At 53.4% G+C, this 25,981-nt stretch overlaps 1 protein-coding gene across 4 annotated transcripts in view; it reads left to right on the top strand.

Moving 5' to 3' along the window:
- KIRREL3 (kirre like nephrin family adhesion molecule 3) overlaps positions 1-25,981 on the top strand; it is a 359,483-nt gene that overhangs the window by 319,831 nt on the left and 13,671 nt on the right. For 3 of the 4 annotated variants that reach the window (XM_032709608.1, XM_032709605.1, XM_032709609.1), the window contains 6 exons: positions 15,181-15,329; positions 15,615-15,742; positions 18,802-18,928; positions 24,362-24,462; positions 24,541-24,739; positions 25,814-25,849. In XM_032709608.1, coding sequence (XP_032565499.1) covers positions 15,181-15,329; positions 15,615-15,742; positions 18,802-18,928; positions 24,362-24,462; positions 24,541-24,739; positions 25,814-25,849 — 740 coding nt within the window. The remainder of the gene's footprint in view (positions 1-15,180; positions 15,330-15,614; positions 15,743-18,801; positions 18,929-24,361; positions 24,463-24,540; positions 24,740-25,813; positions 25,850-25,981) is intronic. The other variant, XM_032709606.1, reaches the window with a different exon arrangement.

Here is a 25,981-nt window from a genome sequence, read left to right as displayed (position 1 = left end):
AGTCAGCCATGGGCTCAACACACAGACCCAGCTTTTCCAAAACAAATCCCCAAGGGAAGAGTGAAGAGACAGCCCCTGCCCCGGGTGAGTGGTTATAGCAGAGGGGGAGGCCCAGGATGAAGGTCAGCAAGTCATGGAATCACAGAATTGTGTGGGTTGGAAAAACCCTCTAAGATCATTTAGTCCAACCATTTCCCCAGCACTGCCAAGGCCACCACTGACCCCTGTCCCCAAGTGCCACATCCACAGGGCTTTTAAATCCCTCCAGGGATGGTGTCTCCACCACTGCCCTGGGCAGCTGTGCCAGGGCTGACAACCCTTTCAGGGAAGAAATGAAGAAATGTTTCCTAATATCCAACCTAAAGCTCCCCAGGTGCAACGTGAGGCCATTTCCTCTCGTCCCAAGTCTCTGGTTTGTAGGGATTCCCATCCCTAATTCCTCCTGCTCGCTCCTCAGGGATCAGACCTGTTCAGACGGGGTCCCCATGCCAGAGGGCTGCCCCCAGGGACACATCTGAGGCAGGATAAAAGTGAAAGTGAGCTCAAAGTGCCTGCAGTCAGTGAGGACAGCTGAGCTGATAGATGGGTGCACCCCATTTCATCTGACCAGGATGAAGCCACATCTACAGAGCTGAGGAGTTTGGGTCTTAGGGAAGGAAGAGCCATGGGAATTGTTTCCTGCTGCCAGGAGAGATCACCCTGGGCACTGGGAGCAAGATGCCTCTCTTCCAGCTGGCTCTCCATGGGTCAGTTGGGCCTCTGGATGTGCAGAGCATCCCTGTTCCCGGGTGAAAGGCCAGGGAAAGGCGTGTTGGGAGTTTAACGCTGTTCCATGACACCACAGTCGTCCCTGCCTCATCCATTTAGCTGAATATGTTCACAGATCCGTAGGCTGTAAAGGCCAGGAGGGTTTATTGGATCGTGGGAAGCTGATGCAGAGATCTGGGGCAATGATTTCATTGGCAACTTTTGAGGGAGAAGTGGCAAATGATGCATTTAATGGGCACGCCTGGCACTGCCTCCAGCCAAGCCACAGCAGTGGCTGTTTTCCCTCTTCTGGCACTGTAAAACCTGAATATGTTTTAATACGCAATTCAGATGGCTTTGGAAAGTGCCTCCTGGGAGCTGGTGTGTTTTTATGCTGCTTGTTTTTTTCTGCCCTTAATGAAAGGCCCAGAATAAAAGTGACCATCCCCTCATGCCCAACATTCCCCAGAGCTTTGATTGCCGTGACCATGACCCAGCTGGCCCATTTTTGGGAGTCTCTGCCAAGGAAGGGGGATCTGCAGTATTAAGTCTAATTAAATTACAGTCACACCTCTGGTAGTATTTAATAGGTGTTACCAAGGGTTTGAAACAGGCCATAGAGGGGCCAGTGGCTGCAGACAAGGTGTGAAATCCATGGGCATGTGGGCACGTTCCCCCATGTGCATCATGCTCAGTGTCAAACTCACAGGGGAAAAACCACCTGGATGTCCCCTCTGGAGAGACCAAGTTGACAGAGCTTGGAGCAACCTGGTCTAGTGCCCCTGCCCGTGGCAGGGGGTTAGAATGGGACGAGCTCTAAGGTCCCCTCCAGCCCAAACCATTCTGGGATTCTGTGATTCTACAACTTGGAGCAGCCCTGCAGGGTCCTGCAGAGCCTCTGGGGTCCCCTCTGCCTGGGAGGTGATGTGGAGAGCAGCTCACCAGATGTCTGGTCCAGGCGAGAAGCATCTCAGCATCTTCAAGTGGAACAATCACTTTGGTTTTGCTGCCATTCCTTGGCAGGCTTCGGACCTTCTCCCCCCAGACCAGCTCCCTCCTTCAGTGCAGCTTGGGAAAGGTCTCGTTTATGCCAGTGTGCAGTTTTTGTTGCCTTCCTCCCCCCTGCTCCCATCTGCTCCCTCCTCCTCGAAGGCCGAGCCCGCCGTCTGTCCAGCGGCAGGACGCTGCGGGTCCATATGTTGTCCCTCTGCAGGGCTGTCACCTCTCCTGCTGCCTCCCACAGCCCAGCTCAGCAAGGGAGGGAAGAGAAGCCGGCGCGGGGAAGGGGCCCACAGGCATTTCACAGCAGTAACAGAATAAATCTAATTTATAGACATAGCAAAATGCAGCTAAAGCGGGAGTTGAAATGAATGCAAAGCACACCGAGGTCTCAAGTTATCGGCACTGTAACATTTTTCCTGACTATCTCTGTTTTCCTGCCTGGGTTTGTCTTTGTAGCTTCCTCCCAGACAACTGGACCTTTGCTCTGAAGTGAAAATGAAAGCTGGGGGAAGGAAAAAAAAAAAACTAACGGGAAATGAATTCTTCAGATCTCCTTCGTGATGCATCAGCCCCATCTGCCAGCTCCCTGTGACAGGGAGCGCAGCGTGGCTGGGTGGCAGGTGGAGAGGGAGAGACAGGCTTTAAAAAAAGGAAATAAAATAAAATAAAATAAAAGGCACAACTATCCCTGCAGCTGGGAAACAGGGAGGGCTCTGCCAAGGCACACAGCTCCAGGTGAGGCTGGGAAGGCAGGGTTGGAAGAGCCTCCCTCGCTCATGGAGGTGTGAGGACAGGGAGATTTGTCTTGTTCCCTGGCTTGTCAAGGTAATGGGAACAAGCGGGTGGGAGATGTTCGGAGCCAGCTCGAACTAATTAGGAGAGAATGTAGAGGAGAGAGTCTGATGGCTGGGAAGGGGGAAGAGGGGGGGGAAGGAGAATGCTTTGTACTGGTGAGCACCATCCCTGACGTGGAGATGATTAAAGGTACCAAACAATGGAGTGATGGAGCAGCCAGTCCAAACCCAGGCTGGAGGGAGTTTACAGTCCAAACCCAGGCTGGATGGAGCTGCCAGTCCAAAGCCAAGCTGGATAGAGCTCACAGTCCTAACCCAGGCTGGATGGAGCTGCCAGTCCAAACCCAGGCTGGATGGAGCTGCCAGTCCAAACCCAGGCTGGATGGAGCCCCTGCCAGAGGAGTTTGCAGCCGTGTTTCAGGAGGGCTCACTGAAACATGGGGTGCACCACAGTGGTGGCCATCACCATCCCGGCCAGGATCACCAGCATCCCAGGAGTTGGCAGCATCCTGAGTATTCCAGACTCTGCTCACTTTCCCAGCATTGGAACCTGTCTCTAAAGCATCTCATTTCCAGCAAACTTTGCACCCAAATCTCTTGGTGCTACCGAAAGCTTTGGAGCTGTGGTTGTGTTTTCCCAGCCTTGTCAATCACCTCTCCTTCAAGAAACCTTCCTGGAGCTCCTTCCTGGTAGCCTGGGAATGGTGGCTGGGAAGGACATCATTGCCTCCTCTGGCAGATCTCCTCTCCCTTTGCAAGGAGAGGTGGCAGCTTTTCCAGCCTAATTTAGCAGTCTTTAATCTGAGTTATTCCAAACCACACTTGCCACTTCCTTCGTGCGTTCCCGCAGGATGATGGGCTGATTTCACAGAATGAAAAGCCTTAAGCAAATCTTGTCACACAAGAAAATTGATTTTTCAAAACTGACTTTTACAAGATTACTGGCCTTTTTTTCCCCCTCATCTTTCTTCCGTATCGTTCCCTTCCAGTCTCACGAGGTGGCTTCAGATCTAAGGAAATTAGAGACGCTGTGACTAAATTGAAAATGTAAAAAAGGGGAGAAAGAGGGGGGAAAAGACACCCAGCACCTCCTCTCCTGCTGCCTCTGAAGGATATAGCTGGTGTGCTTGTGAAGTAGCAAGGTACCTCCTTCACCTCTCCACTGCCATAACCTCCGTGCCACGTCAGGAGAGAGTCAGTCCAAGGATTATGCCAACACCTCACAGGGAACATCCCCTGATGGGCATTCCTTGGTGATCCCAAGCTAGATCACCGGGTTTTTTTCTTTCTCTCCCTCAATCCACACATATTATTTCCTCTTTTGGAAGAAAAAGAGTTTCCTCCTGCCGCTCGGTTCAGAGACATCTCAATGTGTTTTGTTAAAAAAAAGAAGACGGGAAGAGTTGCCTTGAAGTCATTTCAGACAGCTTAAAATATGCTAAGCTTTTGTGTTTCTGCCATATAAATAATGAATCCTCTCACAGCTTCTGAGTGGGGAAAGACATGATTTAAGAGGCCTTCAGCTCTGTTTGAGGTTTTTCTGCTTCGTGCCAGAATGGGGGAATGGGACCAGGGACAAGTGAGGTGTGAAGGATGAAGCAGGGATGAAGCAAGGAGGGGACAGGGGGTGGGGAACAGAAGTGACACCCACCTCAGCCCTGCAGGCACTTTCCTAAAGGATTTCACTTCTTCGGTCCTTTATTGCAAGTTTCAGGGGCTGGAAGGGTGTTAAAGGGAGGATGAAGTTGTTGGCATCTACTTGTCTCCCTGTGCCTGTGTCTGCCCCGGTAACCCCGTGGTGATTTGGTGATTGCAGGCAGCACCAGTTACTGTTCATTCACTAATTCCCTCAGTGCCACCCTTGGAAATGTCCCTGCCTAAAAGAGCTGTTGGGATAGCTGCAAAATGAGGGCCATAGTTTATGGCAGGAATATGGAAAAAACCCAGGGGATGCTGTGTCCAACAATAAACCCACTGGGTCCCACTGGCCCTCCAGGAACACATGTCCTGGTTATTCCCCAGTACACATGACTGGACACTGGCAGTCAGAGGGCTCATCCCACCATGTGTAGGCTGCTGGAATGTGGATCCACTGCTGAGCCTGAGTAAATGTCACACAGCTGGGAAGTGGGGCTGGTTCGTCCGGAAACAGCAGATCAAGGGGAAGCAAGGAAAAGCTGGCACAAGCTGACTGGGGCACAGGAGCCTTCCCTCCACAAACGGGGGGCTGTGGTAGCCATGGTGAAGACACGCTGTGCACCCTGAGCTTCCTCTCCACCAGGCACAGAGTTATCTTGGTGTGTTTGGGATAAACAGCACCTACCCTTGCACAGCCCATCCCAGAGAGACCCAAAGGGACTCTGGCTCATCCAGCAGCAGATCGTGGAGTAACTCTGTTCCCTTCAGGTCTCAAAGTATCCTTGGGTTCCTGTGCCTCTCTGGAAGCTGCTGGCAAATACTAAAGCAAAGGAAAAAGGCAGGATTGTAGTCTCTGATTAGATGGTTTTTTGGCAAAGCATCAACCAACACTTATTGCCGGCTTCACTTTGCTGCTGAAGTGGGTAATGAAGGACTTTGTGGCTGTTATTTCTGGAGATGCCTTTTTTTAAAATGCGGTTTCTTGCTGTTTTATAGAGGAGTGGGATAGATCGAGGCAGCCAGGTTGGATTGTTTTCCCCTGACAGGGCTGAGAAGGGCAGTGTTGGGCCAGAGTGTCAAGGGCATTCAGGAGGGTTTGCCGAGAGGAGTGACCCCGAGCATAATTTTGGGGGTGGATGGATGGTTGAATGGAGAGATGGCTGAGGGAGCTGAGATTGTTTCACCTGGAAGGAAAAGGAGGCTCAGGGTAGATCTTGTTGCTCTCTCCAACTCCCTGACAGGAGAGTGAAGCCAGGTGGGGGTTGGTTTCTCTTGTCTGTCACTAACAAGCAAAAGGATAAGAACAAATGGCCTCAGGTTATGCCAGAGGAAATTTATTGAATATTAGGAACAGTTTCTTCCCAAGAGGATCGTCTGTGCACAGGCTGCTCAGGGCAGTGGTGGGAGTCCTCATCCCTGAAAGGGTTTAGAAATCATGTAGATGTGGCACTTGGGGACAACATTTAGTGATGGTTTGGGCAGTGCTTGAGGGAACGGTTGGACTTGATCATCTTGGAGGTCTTTGTCCAAGCTGAACAATTCTGTGATCCATGGATGAATTTCACACTGAACAGATGAACAGACCTTTTGGTGAACTCGTGACTTTATTCTACTTACCCTGTAAGCTGCCTGTGTGTTAGCACACAGAGGGAACACGCTTCTGGATGTTTATTATTCCCTCCTTCGGACCTGCAGATCCCCAAGTCACTCACAGTTCAGTCAGAGGTAGCCCAAGTTCCTTACACAGAAATTCCTGCCCTTGGCATCTTATGTGAGAAGAGTCCCAAAAATGAGGACCCAGCCTCTCTCACCCAGGGTGCCACCTCTGGGCACAGCTGCCTCCATTGATAATCCCAACGTGAATCGTTTGATCCCGGACACACTTCAGCCCCTGAGTAATTACTGTTCTGGCAGGACCGGCCAAGGATCCTGCCAGAGAAGGAGCTGTGCCTTCACACCAGCCTGGGGATGTGCCAGATAGAATAGAGCCTAAGAAGGAGCCTGAGCAATGGGATGGGAACAGCACCTGTTGTGGGGGACAAAAGGGCTTTTAGGGGTACTCAGGGGGTTTGCTTGGAGCTGGGACTGGAAACTCAGAGGGAGTTGGCTCAGGATAGTGGACACCATTTTTGGTGGTCCAAGGCATCACTGGCAGTTTGGCATATCCAAGGTTGGTCACCATCCTTGAAGAGTTGATGTAGACCTGGCCCAAGGTCTGTCTCCTCTCTCCAGGCCAGCACAACGTCAAACCCTCTCACACTACAGAGATCAAAGCATAAAGCCCTTGAAAACATCCCAAACAAGCCCAGGTCAAAACCCTGGAGGAGCTTTAGGAGCCAGCCAAGAAAGAAAAAACCCTTTGAAAAGTCCCAGATACCCAACAGCTCTCTGGCCACGCATGAATCCCATGTGCAGGAAGGCAGGAGACACTCCTGCCCACTGTGCCCATCATTTCTGCCCTGAAAAGTGTGGATTTGGTAGCTCCAGTGATCTGAAAGATGAGGTCCCAGCCTAGCACCACCTTCAAGATCCCCCAGCAGCAGATTTCTTATGTCAGTGAAGACCTGGGTTTTCTGTCTCCCTTCAACCACTGTCTCCTTCCTGCCAAGCCCAAGGAATTGGCACGTCGAGGGTGTAAAGTTTGCAAAGGCCACAAGCGGGGGGGGGGGGAAATAAGAGCTGGAGTGGAGGGAAAGGCAAGTTTGAGCAGCTTCACAGCACTGAGATTCACTTTGCGCTGAGGAGGATAAACACAGAGGAGAATTAGCTCCTTGACATGCCAGCATTCATAAATCTGGCTAAAGACATCCTGCTACGGGGGTGGAGTGGGGCAGGAAGACCCTGGAAAGGATTAATCCTGTTAAATGATTTGAGGAAACACAAACCACGTGATGAAATTGGATTACCCAAAATAATAGTTAAGCTATTAGTCATGTCTATTGTGTGGCAGGATAAGTCAGGACAATGTAGGCAGGAGAAGTGAAATGCAGCATCACTACCAAGGGGGTAAAATCCCCCCAGGAGAGGTGACACCTCCAAGCTCATCCAGGACTGGGGAGGTGACTCACATCCCCAATATTTCCCCAGGATAAGCAGTTTTGGCAGCTGGCTGTTGTAGCCTGAATGGTTTTAAACTTTCTCTGCATATAGAAAAATCAAGAATTTAATATTAGCAACTTAACTTGGAGGGGAAAAGCGCAATTTTCATATGGTGCCATGACTTTGGGGCCATGGATTCTTAAATCTTAAATCCTCTCCTTGGAGGGAAGAGGAGTTACTGCAAAAGGAGGTGAATTTGTGAAAGGAGAGGGGCAGGAAAACATCCGTAGTGGTAAGAGAAGTGCCAAAGAGGGATTAATGGGGACAGGATTGGTGCCCAGCCCTCTCTCGTGAGGGGGTGGAGGAGGAGGGGGGATTTTAAACAGCGGGATTAAAACAGTGCCACATCTAAAGTGTCTGCATTTTGTTTTGATCTGTCAAGAAAACAGCTCGATTTGCAGGAGGAATCACCCAGTCCATGAAGTTTGATGCTTCCCTTTTGAAACAGTAATAGCTTTTCCAGCAGTGCCTCTCTGGTTTCCTTCCAGGGGAGGGATGAGCAATTTTACCAGCTCCTTCCAGCGCAGGGAAGGAGCCAGAGGGACACGGCGGGACGGGCTTTGGCCAACCCCTCCCTGCTGCTAAACCCGGTGTCTGTGGTCTGCCAGTGCCAGGCACGTGCTCCAGCACGGGATGCACATGCACTGGACGGGTTTTATTCCCCACCATCCCCCGGCCAAGCCACCCAAGGGCTCCAAGGCCTCCCCGTGCCTCTGGCACACACAGAGCTCAGCTGCATCCCCCGGGAGGCGCCGGGTCCAGGGGCCCTGTGGGTGGCATCGGGCCATTGATGATCTGCACGGCTCATCAGCCAGCCCCAACCATCCACCATGGCTGATCAGTCAAGTCAGTGGCAAGTTTAACAGCTTTGTTTACTTCTCCCTCGCCGCTTCTGTGGCCAATTTGTTCCAATCACTGTGCTAAGAGAAAGACTGTTTTGATTGGTTTCTCACCAAAAATGAGCCACGGCTGGTGCCGGCTGGAGCAGTGACATGGCTTTAATTGTGTCATCTGGCAGAGAGAAACCTCCTCTCCCCAGTTCTTCCAGGCTCCCGTGCCTCAGGCAGCACGGAACTGACCCCAGGGTATCCCTGCTCACCTCTGCTCCCGTACCCCAGTGTTCTCCACAGAGCTGAACTCTCACTGAACGTCTTCAGGTGTGATTTGGGGAGCTCCAATAGCCCCTCACTGATTTTCCCTCCCACGAGACCGCTGATGGCAAGGAGGAGATACAAAACCGGGGCACCGCCCTGAAGTCTGCAGCTGATGAGCAATCAGGCTCATCCCAGCCTCCTGGCTTGGCAGGAGGGGGAAAGCTGGAGCCAAGATGAGATGGGAAATCAAGCCAGAGTTTTCCCCTGCACAGCAAGGTGTTATTATTAATCATCAAAACCCCAGAGTGTTTAAACACAACCCAACCCAGTAGCAGCAACTGGTGAATCGCGGCGAGCACAATCAGACACCAAACATGTCCTTGTCAGGGATACGAGTCTGGAATTCGGGAAAAGGTTGCAATCTTTCCTGTTTATTTGTTTCTGAGAAAAGCTACGTGGGGGAAAAAAACAGGCATGAGGAGATGAGCAAAGTTGGCATCTCTGCTCCAAGCTGCGGCGTGTCCACGTTTAGGACACAGCGTTAAATTCATGGTGCAGCCACAGTGCCCACGTGAAGATGGAGAGGTTTGGGAAGAGGTCATCACTGCTGTGTGTAGTTGGAGGTTTATTAGGATGGGAGCTGGAGGCTTGGAAGCCTTTCCTTGACTACCGTGGGTGCCACCCGCAAGGAAATACCTTTCCAAATGCTTTCTCCCCTATTATCAGCACAGTCGAGACCGCGTCTCAAATCCTGTGTCCAATTTTGGGCCTCTCACTACAAAAAACAACAGTGAAGGGCTGGAGCATGTGCAGAGAAGGGAATGGAACTGGGAAAGGGTCTGGAGCAGCAGGAGCAGCTGAGGGAGCTGGGGGGTCCCAGCCTGGAGAAAAGGAGGCTCAGAGGGGACCTTCTGGCTCTCTCCAACTCCTTGACAGGAGGGGGGAGCCAGGGGGGTGTGAACTCTGCTCCCAGGGAACAAGGGACAGGATGAGAGGAAAAGGCCTTAAGTTGCACCAGGGTAGGTTTAGATTGGATATTAGGGAAAACTTCTTCATGGAAAGTGTTGCCAATAACTGTCACAGGCTTCCCAGGGCAGTGGTGGAGTCACCATCCCCAGAAGTGTTAAAAAATGTATGGATATGGTGTTTAGGGACATGGTTTAGTGGTGGCCTTGGCAGTGCTGGGTTAGCATTGGACTCTGTGATCTGAGAGGCCCTTTCCAACCCCAACTATTCGATGGCTCTGTGATCATCCCAGCCCCTGTGCTCGAGGGCCAGCCAGCCATCAGCCAGGCTGCTCAGTGCTCTGCTCAGGGCTCTGCCCTCCTGGACTCCGTTCAACCCGAGCTGGAAGGCCCAGCCTTGTAATTTGGGTGGTGGAGAGATCACCTCTTGCCTGTGCTGCTGATAAATGAACACGGGGGGGAGGGTGGCAGCCGTGCCACTGAGGAGCCACATGCAGGGCCCACACGTCTTCATTAGGGAGGGAGCAGGCAGGAGAAGAGGAATAACCCCATACATCACCATTATGAAAATTTACCCTTAATAAAGAAATAATTTGGGCGATGCATCACGCCGGAGCCGTGCGGGGGGAGGGTGTGACACCACTCGGGCTCTGCTCCTCACTCCATCACTCTCACGAGGCTGTCACTCACTGGAGATGCCAGCATGAGCCACCCACTGTCCCTGCCCACCTCGGGCCTCCAAGAGATGCCAGCGCATCACCCACAAAACACCATCAGCTCCATCCACAGGGGATACCAGGGGGAAAGCGGGGTGGTGCCCACAGCACCCCACTGGCAGCTGTCACACGTGGGGATGGGAGGAGACTGTCACATCACACACAAGAACTGAAGGTACTGCTGTGGCAGTAAAGCAAAAAAAACCCATTCTCCGAGCAATTGCTGGCAATTAATGGCCGTTCCCAGGAATGAAATGTTAATTAATTCATTCCCCGAGCCATGCATTTATTTAAGGTATTTGTGGGTGTTCTTGGTACTTTTATTAAGCAATTAAAATGCGTCCAAGAAAATATTTATCCGTTTTAAGTAATTCCTAGTAAACACAATTTATATGGCAAGCGACCACTTTATTTTGAATTGTTAATTAAAAACGACGACACACTCCACTTCCCTGGCTTATAACACCACTGGAGTGCTGGTTCAAGGAGCAAACCCCCTGCTGGCAGCTCCCAAAATCCTCCTTGTGGGTCTATAGGATGGATTTGTGTGGAGTCCAGAGAGCCCCAGCAACCCCGTGTTGCCCTCCAGTAGTTCCTGTGCTGCTTCTGGGAGGAGCCATGGCCCGATGAAGACCTTTCAAAAGAAGATTTTGTTCAGCTCTACAGCCTTCCCAGGGCTGGGAAGTCAGTACCTTGTTCAGGCTGGCTGTGTGTTGAAGAATTCCAAGCCTGTGTGACAGAGCCAGAGGGATGTGTTTGCCAGGCTGAGCTCAGGCAGTGCTCAGGAGGATGATGCACATTGGTGACGCTCCTCCAGGGACTGACGCTCTGTAGGGCTCATTGTGCTCTTGCTCTGACTGTGGTGAGCTCTTTGTGGGCTCCACCAGCCTGGAAGCCCAGCCAGAAACAGGATTCTGGGGAAAAAAAGGGATGGAGCTGCTGGGTAAAACCCCTTGTGCAGAAGGAGACCTGGCAGACCAGCCCACTGAGAGCCTGGGAGGAAGCACGGGTGCATCATCCTGGGTTTTGGCAGGTTTTCTTTGGAAACCAGAGCAGAAGAGGAAAAAACATTGACAAATGAAAACCAAAACAAAACCCAGGCGTTGCTTGGGAGCTGACAAATCCCAAACTGTCCGTCCTTGTTTGCTTGCATGTACTCTTAGCTGGGAAGCGATCGATGGAGTCAGAAAAATGCTATTTCCCTGAAGAATGTCTCCTTAGAAAAGTCCCTCCCTTCCTCTTCAGTGTAGGCATTCTATTTTTTGTTCATTCTTTAATCACCAGCTTTTCAGTGCTGTCTGTAATAATCCCTTTGAAACTTGGATCAAAATATCTCTTTCCTGGTTGAAATTTGTTTTCCTCCATCACCCAAGCAGATTCAATTTGCAGAAGATACTGAATTGGAAGGCACCAGGTACTCCCTCAGAGAGGCCAGAGGAAAACAAAGGCACGTTAGAAATATGGGAAAGGAAATAACAAAATGAAACTCAGCCAAGAGGGGAAGAAATGCCCATCTGGGAAAACAGGCTGAGATGGTGCTTGGTGAAGAGAAAGGAAGAGGGGAAGATGTGCACATCTCTGTTATGGGGACAGGCTGGGAGAGCTGGGAGTGTTCAACCTGAAAAGGGAAGGCTCCAGGGAGACCTTAGAGCCCCTTCCAGTGCCTAAAGGGGCTCCAAGAGAGCTGGAGAGCCTTTGGACAAAGGCCTGGAAGGATAGGACAAGGGGGAATGGCTTCCCACTGCAGGAGGGCAGGGTTAGGTGGGATATTGGGAAGGAATTCTTGGCTGTGAAGGTGGTGAGGCCCTGGCACAGGTTGCCCAGGGAGTGACAGGAACAGGTCCTGTGGGCAGGATCCCCACAGACACACCCTCACCCCTCTCCTGGGGCAGGAGGAGCCCACCCTGCCCAGACCTGTCCTGCAGGGGGGTCTGGCTTAGGATGAAAACCAGCAGCAAACAGGGACAGGTCACTTTGCAGCCAAGTGATACAGGGAGAGAGTAAAGGAGGTAAATTTATATAGCCTGGAAAAGACCCTGGGAGGCATGTTTGCAATCCATAAATACCTTCAAGGGAACAATATAAATGAAAGGAGTCCCTGCTCTCCAGGGTGGACAAGGAGCCCTGGCTGGGAGCCAGGCTTGGTGCAACACGGCCTGGGAGACGTGAGGAAGAAATCATGTAGAGCCAGGAGGTGATGGATGGGGCTGCTGGAGCGTCCTCCCATCTTCTCTGCCCTCTTTTATTCAGATTCTGTTTATAAATAATTACTGAAGGGTTAATAGGTGAGTAGGACACGTTATGGGCTCGTTAAAACCCTGAGTAAGTTGCCCTCTGGCCGTCCACGCGCCCGTCACGGGAAGCTTTACAACAGGGTTATCAGCTGCTGTTATTAAAAACCAATTTGACATTATAAAAGATCTATACTGCTCGTTCAGCCACATTGATTTAGCCGTGTTAAGCCTTGGAAAACGGGAGCAAGAACCTTGATCTCTGCTGAAGCACGAAAAATTGCTGTTTGTGACACATCTCCGCGCTCGGGAAATCCAGTTTTGCGGAAGCGATGGGTTTTGAACCAGCCATAAAGCACCGTGCCACGGTTGTTGGGGGGTGTTTTCCCAAGCAGCTCCAATGTCAAATAGCTCTTGGAAACCTTGGCCTCAGTTTTGCAACATCCAGGAAGATCTCAGCTGAAGTCTGCCCGGCTCAAATCCACCTGCTCCGGCTGGTTCCAATTCCCGGTGCCCTCCCTGTCTCTGCTGGGAGGAGGAGCTGCAGGCAGGTGCAAGGACATGACCCAGAGAGCCCACAAGGCACTTTATCCTTATTTTGAAGCCTCCTCGTCCTTTGCAGAGCAGGGAAGCTGGATTTGTGCAAATTACCAGGGAAGTGCCCGGCACAAGTGAAGCTCTGGATTCTCCCAAAGTTTTGGGACTGCACCCCATCCCATTGAGCACTGCAAGGAAATGGCCTCATGTACCTGGCATCTCCCTCGAGCACCTGAGGAGCAGAACAAGACCCTTCAGAGGCTGGAAATTTGCTCATGGCTGGGAGCCTCTAGGGGGACAAAGTTGTAAAAGGACTTAAAGGAGCAGAAATGTTTCTGGCAAAGAGCACGAGGCATTTCAGTGCCACTAGTTGGAATTTCGCTGTCCCTCGAGCATTCTACCTTCCCTTCTTCCTTGCTTTCATTCATCAGAAGTTCCTGAAACGTGGATTCAGGCCTTTGTGACCAGCAAACCAAACAGGAGACGAGAACATGCGTCCTCTCCATCCCACAAGCCGTGCAAAGCTTCAGGGACAAGATCTCAGAGCTCTGTCGGGTCCCTCCATCCCTCTCCTGCCCCATCTCCGAGGAAGAAGCTGCTGCTGCAGCACTGGCAGATGCTCTCCCCGATGGGCAGCAGCGTTCCTGCGGCAGGGGGGCAGCGGGGCAAGGCAGATCCCGTCGGGAGGCAGGGAAGCGGGACGCTGAGATCTGCCCTGCTGGCTGACCCCTCGCAAGCCGCTTGGCTCGGGTTGCAGTTCCCTCTGGGAGGAGAAAGGCGTCACCAAAGCACCACCGACCGCTCAGACCTTTGGAGCAGCACCTAGAAGGCGTCGCTTGTGCTGATTTTTTCCATAGGGAACCTCCCTCATTAACACACGGAGCGCAGCCCTAGAAATAAAACCGGCATCTCCTGATTAATTACTGAAGGGGGAGGCCGGGGAGGAGCAGGGGAGGGGAGGGAAGCTGAAGTGGCCAGTCAGCATCTGTTAGAGGTGCAAAGATAAATGGAATGTGAGGGCAGGTCAGTGCATACAAATCACTTCCATCTGCCCACGAACAGATCCCAGAACGCCGTGTCATCAGGGGGGCGAGGCTGTTCGGAGCTGGCAGGAGTCACTGAGGGGCACATTAACAGGTGCTCGAGGCTCTGGCAACACTCAGGGTGTTCTCCGCCCTGCCACGGACCAGCATTTCACTCTCGCTCCAGCCCCGCGGAGGCACTTCTGTGCCTACAGAGCCTCGGCAGGAGCTCCCTGCAGCTCCAGTTGTCCTTGGTGCCTTTGGGGCAGCACTGAAGCAGTGGGGACCCAGCAGAGCTATGGGAGTGAGCAGAGAGCAGCAGGAGACCCGTGGGAGGACTGAGAGCAGATGCCTTTCACCTTGAGGGAACAGCCTTCCCAAAACCACCCCACGGACCCCACATGAGAAGCAGCCTCTGTGGCTCCTGCCTCTCTCCAGAGCCCATCTCCCAGTGGGGCATCTTTCCCAGCCCATGCAGCACAACCAGAGGAGGGCAGCCCCAGGACAACAGGGAAGAGATTCCTCAGGCAACCCTCTCTCCCCAATTTACCTATCACTTGTTGGGGGGGGGGGGGTTATTATATGGTTTTTCCCAGGCTTTCTTTCCCTTCCCCCAAAGAGTGGCTGCATTTTCACACTGCCTGACAGCATCTCCTGCCTTTCCCACCCGTTCCCGAGTGGCAGGTTGCCAGATGGTGCCCCATTAGGTCACATTTGCTCATTGTTTGGCAAACAGCGGCTTAATTCAAGTGCTGAGTTGACAGCTTGTTCTCCAAGACAATTTGCAAGTCGCAGTGTTGCAAATGCCAGCTTGGCTTTTCGGGGGAATGTTATTTCAGCTGCCTTAAAGGGATAAAGTTCTCTTTGACTGGGGAAAAAAAAATAAAAGGAAGAAAAGGTTAAAAGTGGGGGGCAGCTGAAAAGGTTTTCAGTGGTTTTGATGTGGAAGGATGTTGTTGGCAAGTGTTCAGGAAGGGACTGTGTTCCCATCAGCAGAGACCCTCCATGTCCCATCCCTCCATCACTGAGGTTTTCACAGTTCTAAGGAAGGAGGTGCATTTCCCAACGAAAACAGGGAAATAGCAGCTTTGGAAAGGTCTCAGTGGGGATACACATACACATCACTTTGGTGGCCCCTCTCCAAAAGCTGCAGCTGCAATCTCCACATCCCTACATCCCAGGGAAGGGGACGGTGCTGAGGACACATTCATGTCCCTCCTAAAGTCAAGGGCACCCAGTGCTGTGCTGCCCCCAGCCCTACGACCTGTGCACACATGGAGACGACAGGAGACACACGACAGCAGCACCATGGTGATGCTCTGTTTGCTCCAACAGGTGGGCGAAAAAAGGCCAGGTTATAAAGGAAGCCTCTGGTGACTTCTATGAAACCATTGTGGACCACACCTTCTTCTTTGAGCCCGTCTCCTGCGAGGTCACCAACGCCCTGGGCAGCACAAACATCAGCAGGACCGTGGATGTGTACTGTGAGTACCCTGAGTCCAGATTCCCAGGGTGAGCAGAGCTGCTCAGTCAAGGGGACATGGCTCAGTCTGACGTGTCCAGGGTGACCAGGACTTGCTGGGCTCTCCTGCTGCTCAGACTTTGTAAATGCTCCACTGGTGGGACCCCCAATTTCCTTATGAGCTCATGGAGTGGTCCCAGGGGAGCTGGTCCTCTGAGGCTGCAGCAGTACCCCCTGAGCTCTCTGGTGTGAGGGTTCTGGCTGGCACAGCCCAGCACTGGCAGTAACCCCGGGCTCCTCTGTGCAGTTGGGCCCAGGATGGCGACAGAACCACAGTCCCTCCTGGTGGACCTGGGCTCGGACGCCGTCTTCAACTGTGCCTGGACTGGGAACCCCTCCCTCACCATCGTCTGGATGAAGCGAGGCTCGGGCGTGGTAAGAACTGCTGTGGGGAGGGGGGCATGCTCGGGGCAGGGGGTGCTGTGGGATGCTTCCCATGGGGCAGAACACGTGGTCTGGGAGCTCCTGGCTGGATGAATGCTGGCTCCTCTTAATGCCAAGGAGTCCCAAGAGAGAATTGATTCCCATGATGATGGACATAAGGGTTGAACCCTGACCAGAGCAGTGCTTAACATCTCGCTGGTGGGCAGTGGTTCTGCAATTCACCTGCAGGCAGCTCCTTCTGGGATGGACCTTCCTGGGATGGTCCTTTCTGGAATGATCCACTCTGGTATGGTCCTCTCTGGGATGGACTTTCCTGGGATGGTCTTTTTTCTGATGGTCCTTTCTGGGATGGTCCTTCCTGGGATGGTCCTTCCTGGGACGGTCCTTTTCGGGATGGTTCTTTCTGGGATGATCCTTTTTGTGGTGGTCCTTTCTGGGATGGTCCTTCCTGGGACAGTCCTTTCTGGCTCCCAGATTTGGGAGCTCACATCCTAGTGCATCCATCCTGGCTCTCCCTGCTGTGGGCTGGAGCCTGTTTGAGTCCGGGGAGCCTGGATCTGTCCCAGCAAACTTCTCCACATCTCTCTTGTCCTGAAAAGCACATGGAGCTTTGCCAATCATCATCGTGGCTCAGTTGGCCTGGGGGGGGTGGGACATGCTCTGATCCCTCTTCACAGACAAGGAGGGCTGAGCAAAGCCCCTGTGAGAAGCTAAGGGAGGGCTGAGATGTGAAACCCATCCGGAGGCACAGGCAGGTTTGGGTTTGAAAAGCACCTTTCAGCTTCACCTGGGCAGGGGTGTCCTGGAGTGGATGAGGCAGCTCTGCCACACACAGCTCAGGGCCGGACCCCCACAGAGTGAGAGGGGCTGCCACCCTCCTCCTCTCTACTCCCTGGGGCTTCAGGGCATGTGAGGCATTAACTGCTGGGCTGTTTGTTCACAGCCATAATGACCCTGGTAGAAGGCCTTCTCCTGGGAAGTAATTACAGACTTGAGAGAAGCCGATGGCTGGAATCAGCTGAGGAACCCCAGCGGGTCATAATCCCTGGGTGTTTTCCCATCTCACAGCTGTGTTGTTGTTTCTCTGGGTTGTCATCATTGCAGGCAAGGCTCTCACCTCGCAGGCAGCTGTCCTGTGTTCTCAAGGCCGATGGAACGTGCAGAGAGGCTGCAAGGAGCCAGGCACAGTGGGAACAAGGGCTGCCTCAACCCTGTGCTCCAGCCCCAGCCACTCACCAGGCCTTGCCTTCACTGCCCAGCAGTGCCAAGGCACAGCCACCTTCTCCTGTTTTATCTGGCTCCCTCCAAGTGAGGTCCCACCAGCTTGGAACATCTTGGAGCAGGGCAAGGAGGGGATTCTGCCCCTCTGCTCTGCCTTCATGAGACCCCACCTGCAGAACTGCCCCTCGAGCTCTGGAGTCCTCAGCACAGGAAGATGTGAACCTGTTTAGAGCAGGTCCAGAGAAGAGCAGGGAGATGCTCTGAAGGCTGGAGCCAGCTTGGACAGCTGGGGGGGTTCAGCCTGGAGAAGAGAAGGCTCTGGGGAGACCTGAGAGCCCCTTGCAGGGCCTAAAGGGGCTCCAAGAAAGCTGGAGAGGGACTGGGGACAACAGATGGAGGGACAGGACACAGGGACAGCCCACTGCCAGAGGGCAGGGTTAGATGGGATATTGGTTGTGATGGTGGTGAGGTCCTGGCACAGGTTGCCCAGAGAAGCTGTGGCTGCCCCATCCCTGGAATTGTTCAAGGCCAGGCTGGACAGGGCTTGGAGCAACCTGGGCTAGTGGAAGGTGTCCCTGCCCATGGCAAGGGTTGAAATGAGATGAGCCCTTCCAGTACAAATCATTCCATGATTCTCTTATCTCAGGCTCAGGATAGACCCTCCAGCTCGTTTAACCCAGTGAAGATGCTTATACTGGTCAGCAGAGCTGCCTTCATCTTCCCAGAGGGATGCTGGCAGGGGGTGCTGCTTTGCAAAGCCATCAGCACCCAACCATCTCAGTGGGATGTGGGATCAGGGCTGTTTGTTTCCCAGCCCCTCTGCTTCCAGATCCAGGTTGATGTCTCACAAGATTGCCTTCTTTCTTCCTCTTTTCCAGAGGAGGCAAATCAGAGACCAAAAAGAGGGTGAGAGCCCAGAATGAGCAGGCATTGTATGGATAACTCTGGAGATCCATGCTAAAACAGAGGGTTTAAAAGGGATCTGACACTCTGTGCCTCTACCTCGTGCCAGGTTAGGACTGAGACCCCCATCTTCTTGCTCCAGGGAGATCAAGATCCCTGTCCATCAGCACTAATTCCTGGAGGCATCAGCTGTGGGAGCAGCAACCAGCAGAGCCAGGGGCTCCCCCGGCTGGTGGGCACTGGAGGCAGGAGAGGTTATGGGCTGTGGTCTGCAGAGCCCTGGGGAGAGAGCCAAGGGCAACTGTAGGAGTTTTCTCCCAGGCATTCCACTCCTTGTTTTAGACCTGTCATGGTTTTTTAAATACCAGCAGTGCCAGGATCCTGCTGAGACCCTCAGCCAGGTCCCTCTGCTGCTGCGATTTTCCAGGTTTAATAGAGCTGCTCATTGCACAGTGGGGGCAGGGGGAGAGCAGACACGTTGCAGCCAGTCTATAGGGGGGGCTTGCCAAAGCCAGCTGAGATTTCCCTGGCTGTCCAGACACAATTCCCAGGCGTCTGCCACCTCTCCCACCACTTCTGGGCTTGAAATCCCCGAGCCAATCCCGGCAGCCTCCCCTGCACCCGCGAATGTGGAGACACAAGTGTGATTCTCTCCAAGGATTTTCTGTCACTGCAGCCACCAATATTTTTCTCTTGTAGTTTGAGAACTTACAAAACTGGAGTTTGTAAAAACTCAGATGAATAGGAACAGGATTTATAATTCCAAAACCAAAAAAACCCTGTGGTGCTTCTTTATTCCTTGGCCAAGGGCAGTCAGTGATGTTTCCGTGCCGCCTCAGACTTTGGGCTCTGGAGCTGGCAACACACGTTTCTCGTGACTCAGGTCTCTTGTAACTTCTGAAAAGCATCCCCCTCCTCTCTTCCAGGTCCTGAGCAATGAGAACAAGCTGACCCTGAAGTCCGTGCGCCAGGAGGACGCCGGGAAATACGTGTGCCGGGCCGTGGTGCCGCGGGTGGGCGCGGGCGAGCGGGAGGTGACGCTCACCGTCAACGGTACCTCCTGCTCCCCATCACCAGTGCCCTCCTCCTGTCCTCCTGCTGCCAAAATACCCCCTCAGAGATTTCCTTTCGGAGGAAATCCCACCCCCAGTTGGACCAGGGAGGGAGGACAATAGGAGCAGAGTGGATTTTGTATTTATTCTCCTGGAGATTCACGAGTTAAAGCAAAAAAAACCCCCAAGGTTAGCTCAGCCCCACGTGGTTCCTTATTACCAACAGGGGTTTACTGAGTAGCTGGGAGCTGGCATCTTTAAATCTTTAATAGATTAATCTTGCAAAACCCTCACAAGGTCGGAGAGCACTGTTGTCTCTGTTGTACAGCTTGAGAGCTGGGAATTGAGCCTGGAGCTGAGACCAGCAGCCTAATAACTGTCCAACCCACATGAGGATCCCCCCGAGGATTCCTGTGAGGATACCTGTGAGGATTCCTGTGAGGATCCCCCTGAGGATTCCTGTGAGAATACCTGTGAGCATCCCTGGGAGGATATCTGGGAGGATTCCCAGGAGGATACTTGTGAGGATACTTCCACGGCTGCTTGGGACTCACCCACCACGGTGTCAGGATGTTCCCCAGACCCACACCCAGAGCTCTGGAGTTTAGTGATGCCCTGGCCAGGACCCTACAGCTGCTGCTAACAAATTTCAGCCTAAATACGACAGCGAAAGAGCCGGGTGGGCTGCAAATGGGGTAAACAGAGGCTAAATTTTGCTTTGTCTCTCACCTGCATGACAAACCAGCAGGTTTCAGTCCCCACTCACTGTCACAAGAGAAGGAAACAAGAAGGAGGCAGCCCAGGCAGCAACAAGCCTTAATTTTAAATGCAGGTAATGCAGATGGGTGGATGCCCCAACCTGGAAACATTCAAGGGTAGACTGGACAGGGCTCTGAGCAACCTGATCTACTTGAAGATGTCCCTGCTCACAGCAGGGGGGTTGGACTGGATGACTTTTAAAGGTCACTTCCCACCCAAACCATTCCAGGATTCTATAATCCTACAAAGGGAAGCCAAGGGCAACACAGCAGGGGACTGGAAACCAACCACTCCCTGTCTCCGACTCAGCTCCTCGACGCCTGAATCCTCCTTCCCGGCGGCTTGCTGGGCTTTAATTACAATTAAATGAGCTCATGGAAAACAAAGCAACAAATTAGCACAAACAAAGAACCTGCTCCTTCCCTGACACCTACCAGGCACAGGGATGCCTTGAATGCAGAGCAGAGGGTTCTGCAGGCTCTGGGAATTCGGAGCATTCGGCAGAGAAAAGCTGCTCCCCAGAGCTTTGCAGCTCCCACCTGGCAAAGCTGAGGGGGAGCAAATGAAATCCAGGAGTGGGGTTCACTGCTCAGCTCCCAGGAACCGACTGCCTGCAGCATCCCATCCCACAGGATGTGCTGCTTTGGTGCACCCCAAAGGTGACAGTGTTGGGACATCCCATCATCGGCGTTGGACCAAGGGAGAAGCCCACACCTCCAGCTCAGGATGGTGTCCTGGCCCCCCAAGTGAGGAGAATCAAGCCCCAGAGCAGCGTTCCCAAGTGTGACATCACCAGACAGCAGGGCTTGGCAGCCTGTCCTGCAGCTGGAGCAGAGTTCCAGCTCCAGAGCACAGCTCGGTGTGTCTAATCCAGCTAATGAATTCTGCTGGAAGCCTGTTCTTGCTGTAATTCGAGAGGGAAGTTGAATGCCTCATATTTGAAGTGCTTTTAAATCCAGAGGGTGATACAATTGTCTTGGTGCCTCTCTCCGTGGGCTGGGATTCGTCACAGGAAAATTAGGCATTTAGAAGTGTCTGTTCTGGGCTGGCTGCACAGACCCTGAGCAGGGCACATGGGCTTTGGAGGGGCTGATCCTTCCCCCAGAGCACAGAGACCCCGACTGAGGGATCATCCAACCCAGTCTGAGCCTGCAGTCCCACCTGCACCAGCCCATCCGCTCCCAAAATTATCTGAAATCGTGGCACAACGATGCTGAGGGGGGAGAACATCCTCCTGCCCTCCCCACGCAGGTCTGTGGGTACAGAGCACCCATCCCCATGGCAGAGCCAAGGCCACCAGCCTGCAGGAGGCAGATAGGATTCAGAGTCTGGTTAATGGGAAGGAGGATTATGCAAAGCAGCAGCATTTGGCAGGGCTGAAGCAGCAGAGGCACGAGGGAAGGGAGGAAGACGTGGTTGCCATCATAAATCAAGCAGCAGCTGGATTTACAGCAAAGCCTCTCGATGCTCCTGACTGCACCCAGCCTGGTCACAGCTCCCACCCTGGCAGGAGAAGTCCCCCAGGGTCCCCTTCACAGACAGATCCCCAGCGGTACCGTCTGTCTGTCCGGGTTGCTGAGCAGGGACACCAACCCTGCCCACCTTGCTCTGCAAGAAAAGGTTTGTCAGAAGGGCTGGACAACTCCAGGTGGCTAATCCAGGATGTAATTTGCCCGGGATTCACCCCAACAAGGAAGCTGAGCATGCCCAAGAGCTGGGAGCAGGGCAGGGCTGACCTGGCACCCTGCTTGGGCAGGAGCACGTCCTGCTGTCAGGGCATGGGATGTGGAGCTGCTGGAGAGAGTCCAGAGGAGGCTCCAGAGATGCTCCAAGGGCTGGAGCCCCTCTGCTCTGGAGCCAGGTTGGGAGAGCTGGGGGGGTTTACCTGAAGAAGAGAAGGGTTCAGAGAGACCTGAGAGCCCCTTCCAGTGCCTAAAGGGGCTCCAGGAGAGCTGGAGAGGGACTGGGGACAAGGGATGGAGGGACAGGACACAGGGAATGGCTTCCCACTACCAGAGGGCAGGGTTAGATGGGATATTGGGAAGGAATTCTTCCCCATGAGGGTGGGGAGGCCCTGGCACAGGTTGCCCAGAGAAGCTGTGGCTGCCCCATCCCTGGAAGTGTCCAAGGCCAGGTTGGGCAAGTTTGGAGCAACCTGGGCTAGTGGAAGGTGTCCCTGTCTGTGGCAGGGGGTGGAATGAGATTGGCTTTAAGGTCCCTTCCAACACAAACCATTCTATGGTGGTGCTTTGCAATATTGGGCAGCACCAGCCAGCCCAGGGCTTCTGCAGGAAACAAGGAGTTAAACCAAACCCTTCTGCCAAACCATTCTGTGCTTGGCAGGAAAGGTTCAGATGGACTGAAGCAGACTGGAGCTAAGGCCATCCTTTCATTCCTGAAGGCTCCTGCTCCAGCCTCCTCTTTTGTGCCAGGCGCCAGGACCGCGCAAATAAATCGGGACCGACGTGCTAAAAATAACCTCCCCCAATAGCTCCATCATTTATATCCATAGCAACATTGCTTAGAGCCTTTTCCCTGCCTGTGGGCTGTCTCACACTCGGTGCTGAATGCCAGGCTGGAGACTGGCAGCTTTCATAAGGAGCCAGAGCCTGGTGGAGAATCAAACGCCGGCCGCGAACGCGAAGAGGCTGCGACTTGGTGCTATTATTTCCGGGCATGTTCATCTCACAAATGGTCTTTAGTCATCCACTATTATCATGATGATAAGCCTTCGACTCTGAACTCCTGAAGCAATAATAAAACCCGAAGCCATTGGCATTTGTGCCATTTAAAATCCACTCGCCTTGGGGAAAATGATCCTTTTAATGATTATTAAGCCATTTTTCTCTAGCGTCACCCAGTCTTGGAGCACTTCCAGAATTCAGAAGTAACATACAACCATTGAAATGGAAAGGAGATGGTTCTTTTGATTATTATTATTTAGGCCTGGCCTTCAGATCCCATCACTGCTCTGGCCTACAGAGGCAAGATCTTTAATGGCTTTGGGACATCACGTGAGCAAGAGCATCACTGACCGCAGGATCTGATGCCTGATGACCGGGAGGCAAAGCAAGGATTCAACCCACCCCCACTGAGACCTTTGGGAAAGCTGGGCTGTCAGCGATGGATAAGGAGAATTCACACCTTGGGATCATGCCTCGACCAACATCTTGACATTTAGGCAGAAAAACATAACAAAGTGTGGCGGGTTTTTTTGTCTTCTTCGATCAAAAGGGGCACGAAAGTTTCCCCTGACGGCAGCTGTGCCCATTCCATCAAAACAAGTCCTGACCTTCATGCCAGCTCCTGCTATTCCTGATGTTGACAGCAGCTCCCTTCCAGCAGTATTTCCTGAGCTGCCAGAACCATGGTCCCCTGGTCAGTGAATTGTGCTTCACCGAGCTCATTTCCATCCATCTCCCCTCAGAAACAGCATAGGTGAGGAGGGACAGGGCTGTGTCTCAGCAGGAAGCGGGGGGGAGTGTGCAAGTTTGCTGCAGGAAGGGGTTACTGGGATGATTCCAGCAGGCAGCTGTAACGTGTGAATGCAACCAGAGGGAAGGATTTAGTGTTTTGGTACATTTTTGTGCATTCTGGAAATTCATAAATGGGTGATTGGAATGAGAATCAGTCAGGAATACCCAGGTGAATATTTGTCCCCACTTTACCTCAAACCCTTGAGACTTCTTAAAGGAACACGTCGGTTGCAGGTCAGGAAAATGGGAAAAGTCCGTGGGGAAGGAATGGGGAAAAATCCACAAGGCTGTATTTTCTGAGAAACCCAGAGACAGACTCCAAACCAGGAGTGACACCCAAAATTCCTGAGCTGGGGCAGGGGCAGATCTGCCAGCCCCTGCCTGCCCCCTCTCCCTGCCCTGCAGCCCAGCTTGGTGCTGCTTTCTCTTCTGCCAGCAGCAAGCCACTCATGGAAATGCAAATCTGCTTTAATTAAGGAGGTTATCAAACAGCAATTAGGATCCCAGCTCTTGTGTTGCTCCCTTGGGGTCTCCCCTGCAGGGCTGTTGGAGAGTGAGGGACACACCAACCCCACCAAGCCATGATCCTCTAATCCCGCCCCTTTTCCCCTAATCCCAGGATGTCACCAAAGCAGGACAAGGACATTTCCTATCCCGAGCTGGCTCAGGTGGTGTTTTGGCCTCGTATTGCTCAGAAATCCAATGTGGGACAAGGTTTTTCCAGCAGAAACCTCTCCACCACATTGGGCAGGCTGAGTGCAGGTCACTGAGGGTGCCCTGAAGGTACCAGCTGCGCCTCCTCTGCCCTCCTACCACTTCCTAAAACCCCTGGGGATGGTTGCCTATGGAATCTGGGAGAGCACAGAAGAGGAACCAGGTGGGATGGGATCCTGCTTTGCTTATGGAGCAAACAGCCCTCCTCAGGGGCCAGGTTCACTGAGGAGAAGGGGACAGGGCAATTTACACCAGGGATGGGGGAGCAGAGATGGGGGACCCTGGGGATCTGTGAGGGCTTTGCAGAAACCCAGCAGAGCCCAAAGTCCCCACTCAGTGTCCTTCTCCATCACGGGAGGTGATGGAGCTGTTGCTCCACCCCTGCCCCTCAGAGATGGACCCCGATGTCCCTCTGTAGCTCCACTAATACCCCCCATGCCCAGCAGTCCCCACGGCGTGCCAGCAGCCCTCTCCTCTCTCCACAGGGCCCCCCATCATCTCCAGCACCCAGACCCAGCACGCCCTGCACGGCCAGAAGGGGCAGATCAAGTGTTTCATCCGCAGCACTCCCCCACCAGACCGCATTGTGAGTATCCCCCCGGGGCACGGCGGGTGCCTGGCACACCCCGGGCTGCCCCGGGCTCACCCCCCTCTCGCTTGGCAGGCTTGGTCCTGGAAGGAGAACGTCCTGGAATCCGGGACCTCCGGGCGCTACACGGTGGAGACGGTCAGCACGGACGAGGGGGTCATCTCCACACTGACCATCAGCAACATCGTCCGGGCTGACTTCCAAACCATCTACAACTGCACTGCCTGGAACAGCTTCGGCTCCGACACCGAGATCATCCGGCTCAAGGAGCAAGGTGGGCACTGCTGGGGGGCTGCTGGGGGCTGGGGGGCAGCGGGAATTAGTGCCCAGCTGGGCTGTGAGAGTGGGGAGAGGCTGTGACAGGCAGGAGGTGCCCGGGAAAGCTCTTGGGATGCCAAAGAGGAACTTGATAAATTAGGAAATTAGGAAGGATGGTGACAATGCTCCAGCCATGGTAGCTGTAGGATTGCATCCTTAGGGTACCTGGTCCTGGCAGAGGGCCAGGAGGGGGGCTCTGCCTCTGCTTGGTAAGGTGTTCCTGATTTTACTGTCCTGCTGAAGATGGAGGGCACAAGATGATCCTGCACCACTTGTTCCCTGTCCCACAGCATGAGGTGATGCCACTGCCCCGGCCTGGAAGATCATTTATAGCCTTGGAGAGACAGGAATGGCTGCTCCAAGCAGACCCCACTGCTCCACGGTGATGGGAGTGAGTGGGAGGAAGGTGTTTGGGCTGGTGGAACTCTCCATCCCGGCCACCAGCCACCAATGCCAGCACGTTTTACAGGGCTGGGCTTACCCACCCAGCCTCAAAGCAATTCCCAGGGCGTGCCCAGGAGATTTCCACTCCCAGGGCTCTCCATAGCAAGGGAGGGAGACGGCTTGTGTGAGGAATGCTTAGCTCCTGGAGGAACTCCAGTTCTCCTCTATTTTATTAAATGCCAGGGCAGGCAGGTGGATTGTTCTCATTAAGCCATGATTTATAGGCAAGGCTGGCGTCCAGATTAAATCAGAGCTAAATGAACCCCTTAAAATTAGCCTTGGGCTTCTTCCAACGCAAACAGAGCCAGTGGTTTTTCCAGGTCTCCTGCCAGCCCGCGGGAGCGCTCGGTCCCAGCGGAGGGTGGCCGGGCAGGCTCGGAGCTGAGATCCCACCATCCCTGCTAGGCCAGGCAAGGGGACAGCCCTGCCCCGGGCAGGGGGACACTGAGGGTGGCAGAGGCCATCCCCTTCACGGGGACAGCCCTGCGGCCAGAGCACGGAGCGGAGCAGGGGCTGAGCGCTCAGGAGGCTGCGGTGGGCGCTTGGGCTGTGCCAGGCTGTGGACACTTGCTTTATTTTCAAACAGGTACGGAAATGAAATCAGGAGCTGGTATTCAAGCAGGTATGGAAATCATGAGCTGACCGTGGATGTGAACTGTCCCCAGCCATTACCACACCTGAGGGCCCGGCATCCTCCTCCTGGCCCCGCAGCTTTCCGGCAGGGCAGGCAGGGCAGGAAGGGGCGTAGGGAAAC

Source organism: Chiroxiphia lanceolata, chromosome 23, assembly GCF_009829145.1.
Source record: "Chiroxiphia lanceolata isolate bChiLan1 chromosome 23, bChiLan1.pri, whole genome shotgun sequence".
In the NCBI taxonomy this organism is placed as follows: Eukaryota; Metazoa; Chordata; class Aves; order Passeriformes; family Pipridae; genus Chiroxiphia; species Chiroxiphia lanceolata.
Note: the sequence above shows the minus strand (reverse complement) of the source record. Positions and strands in the feature narration are given on the sequence as shown.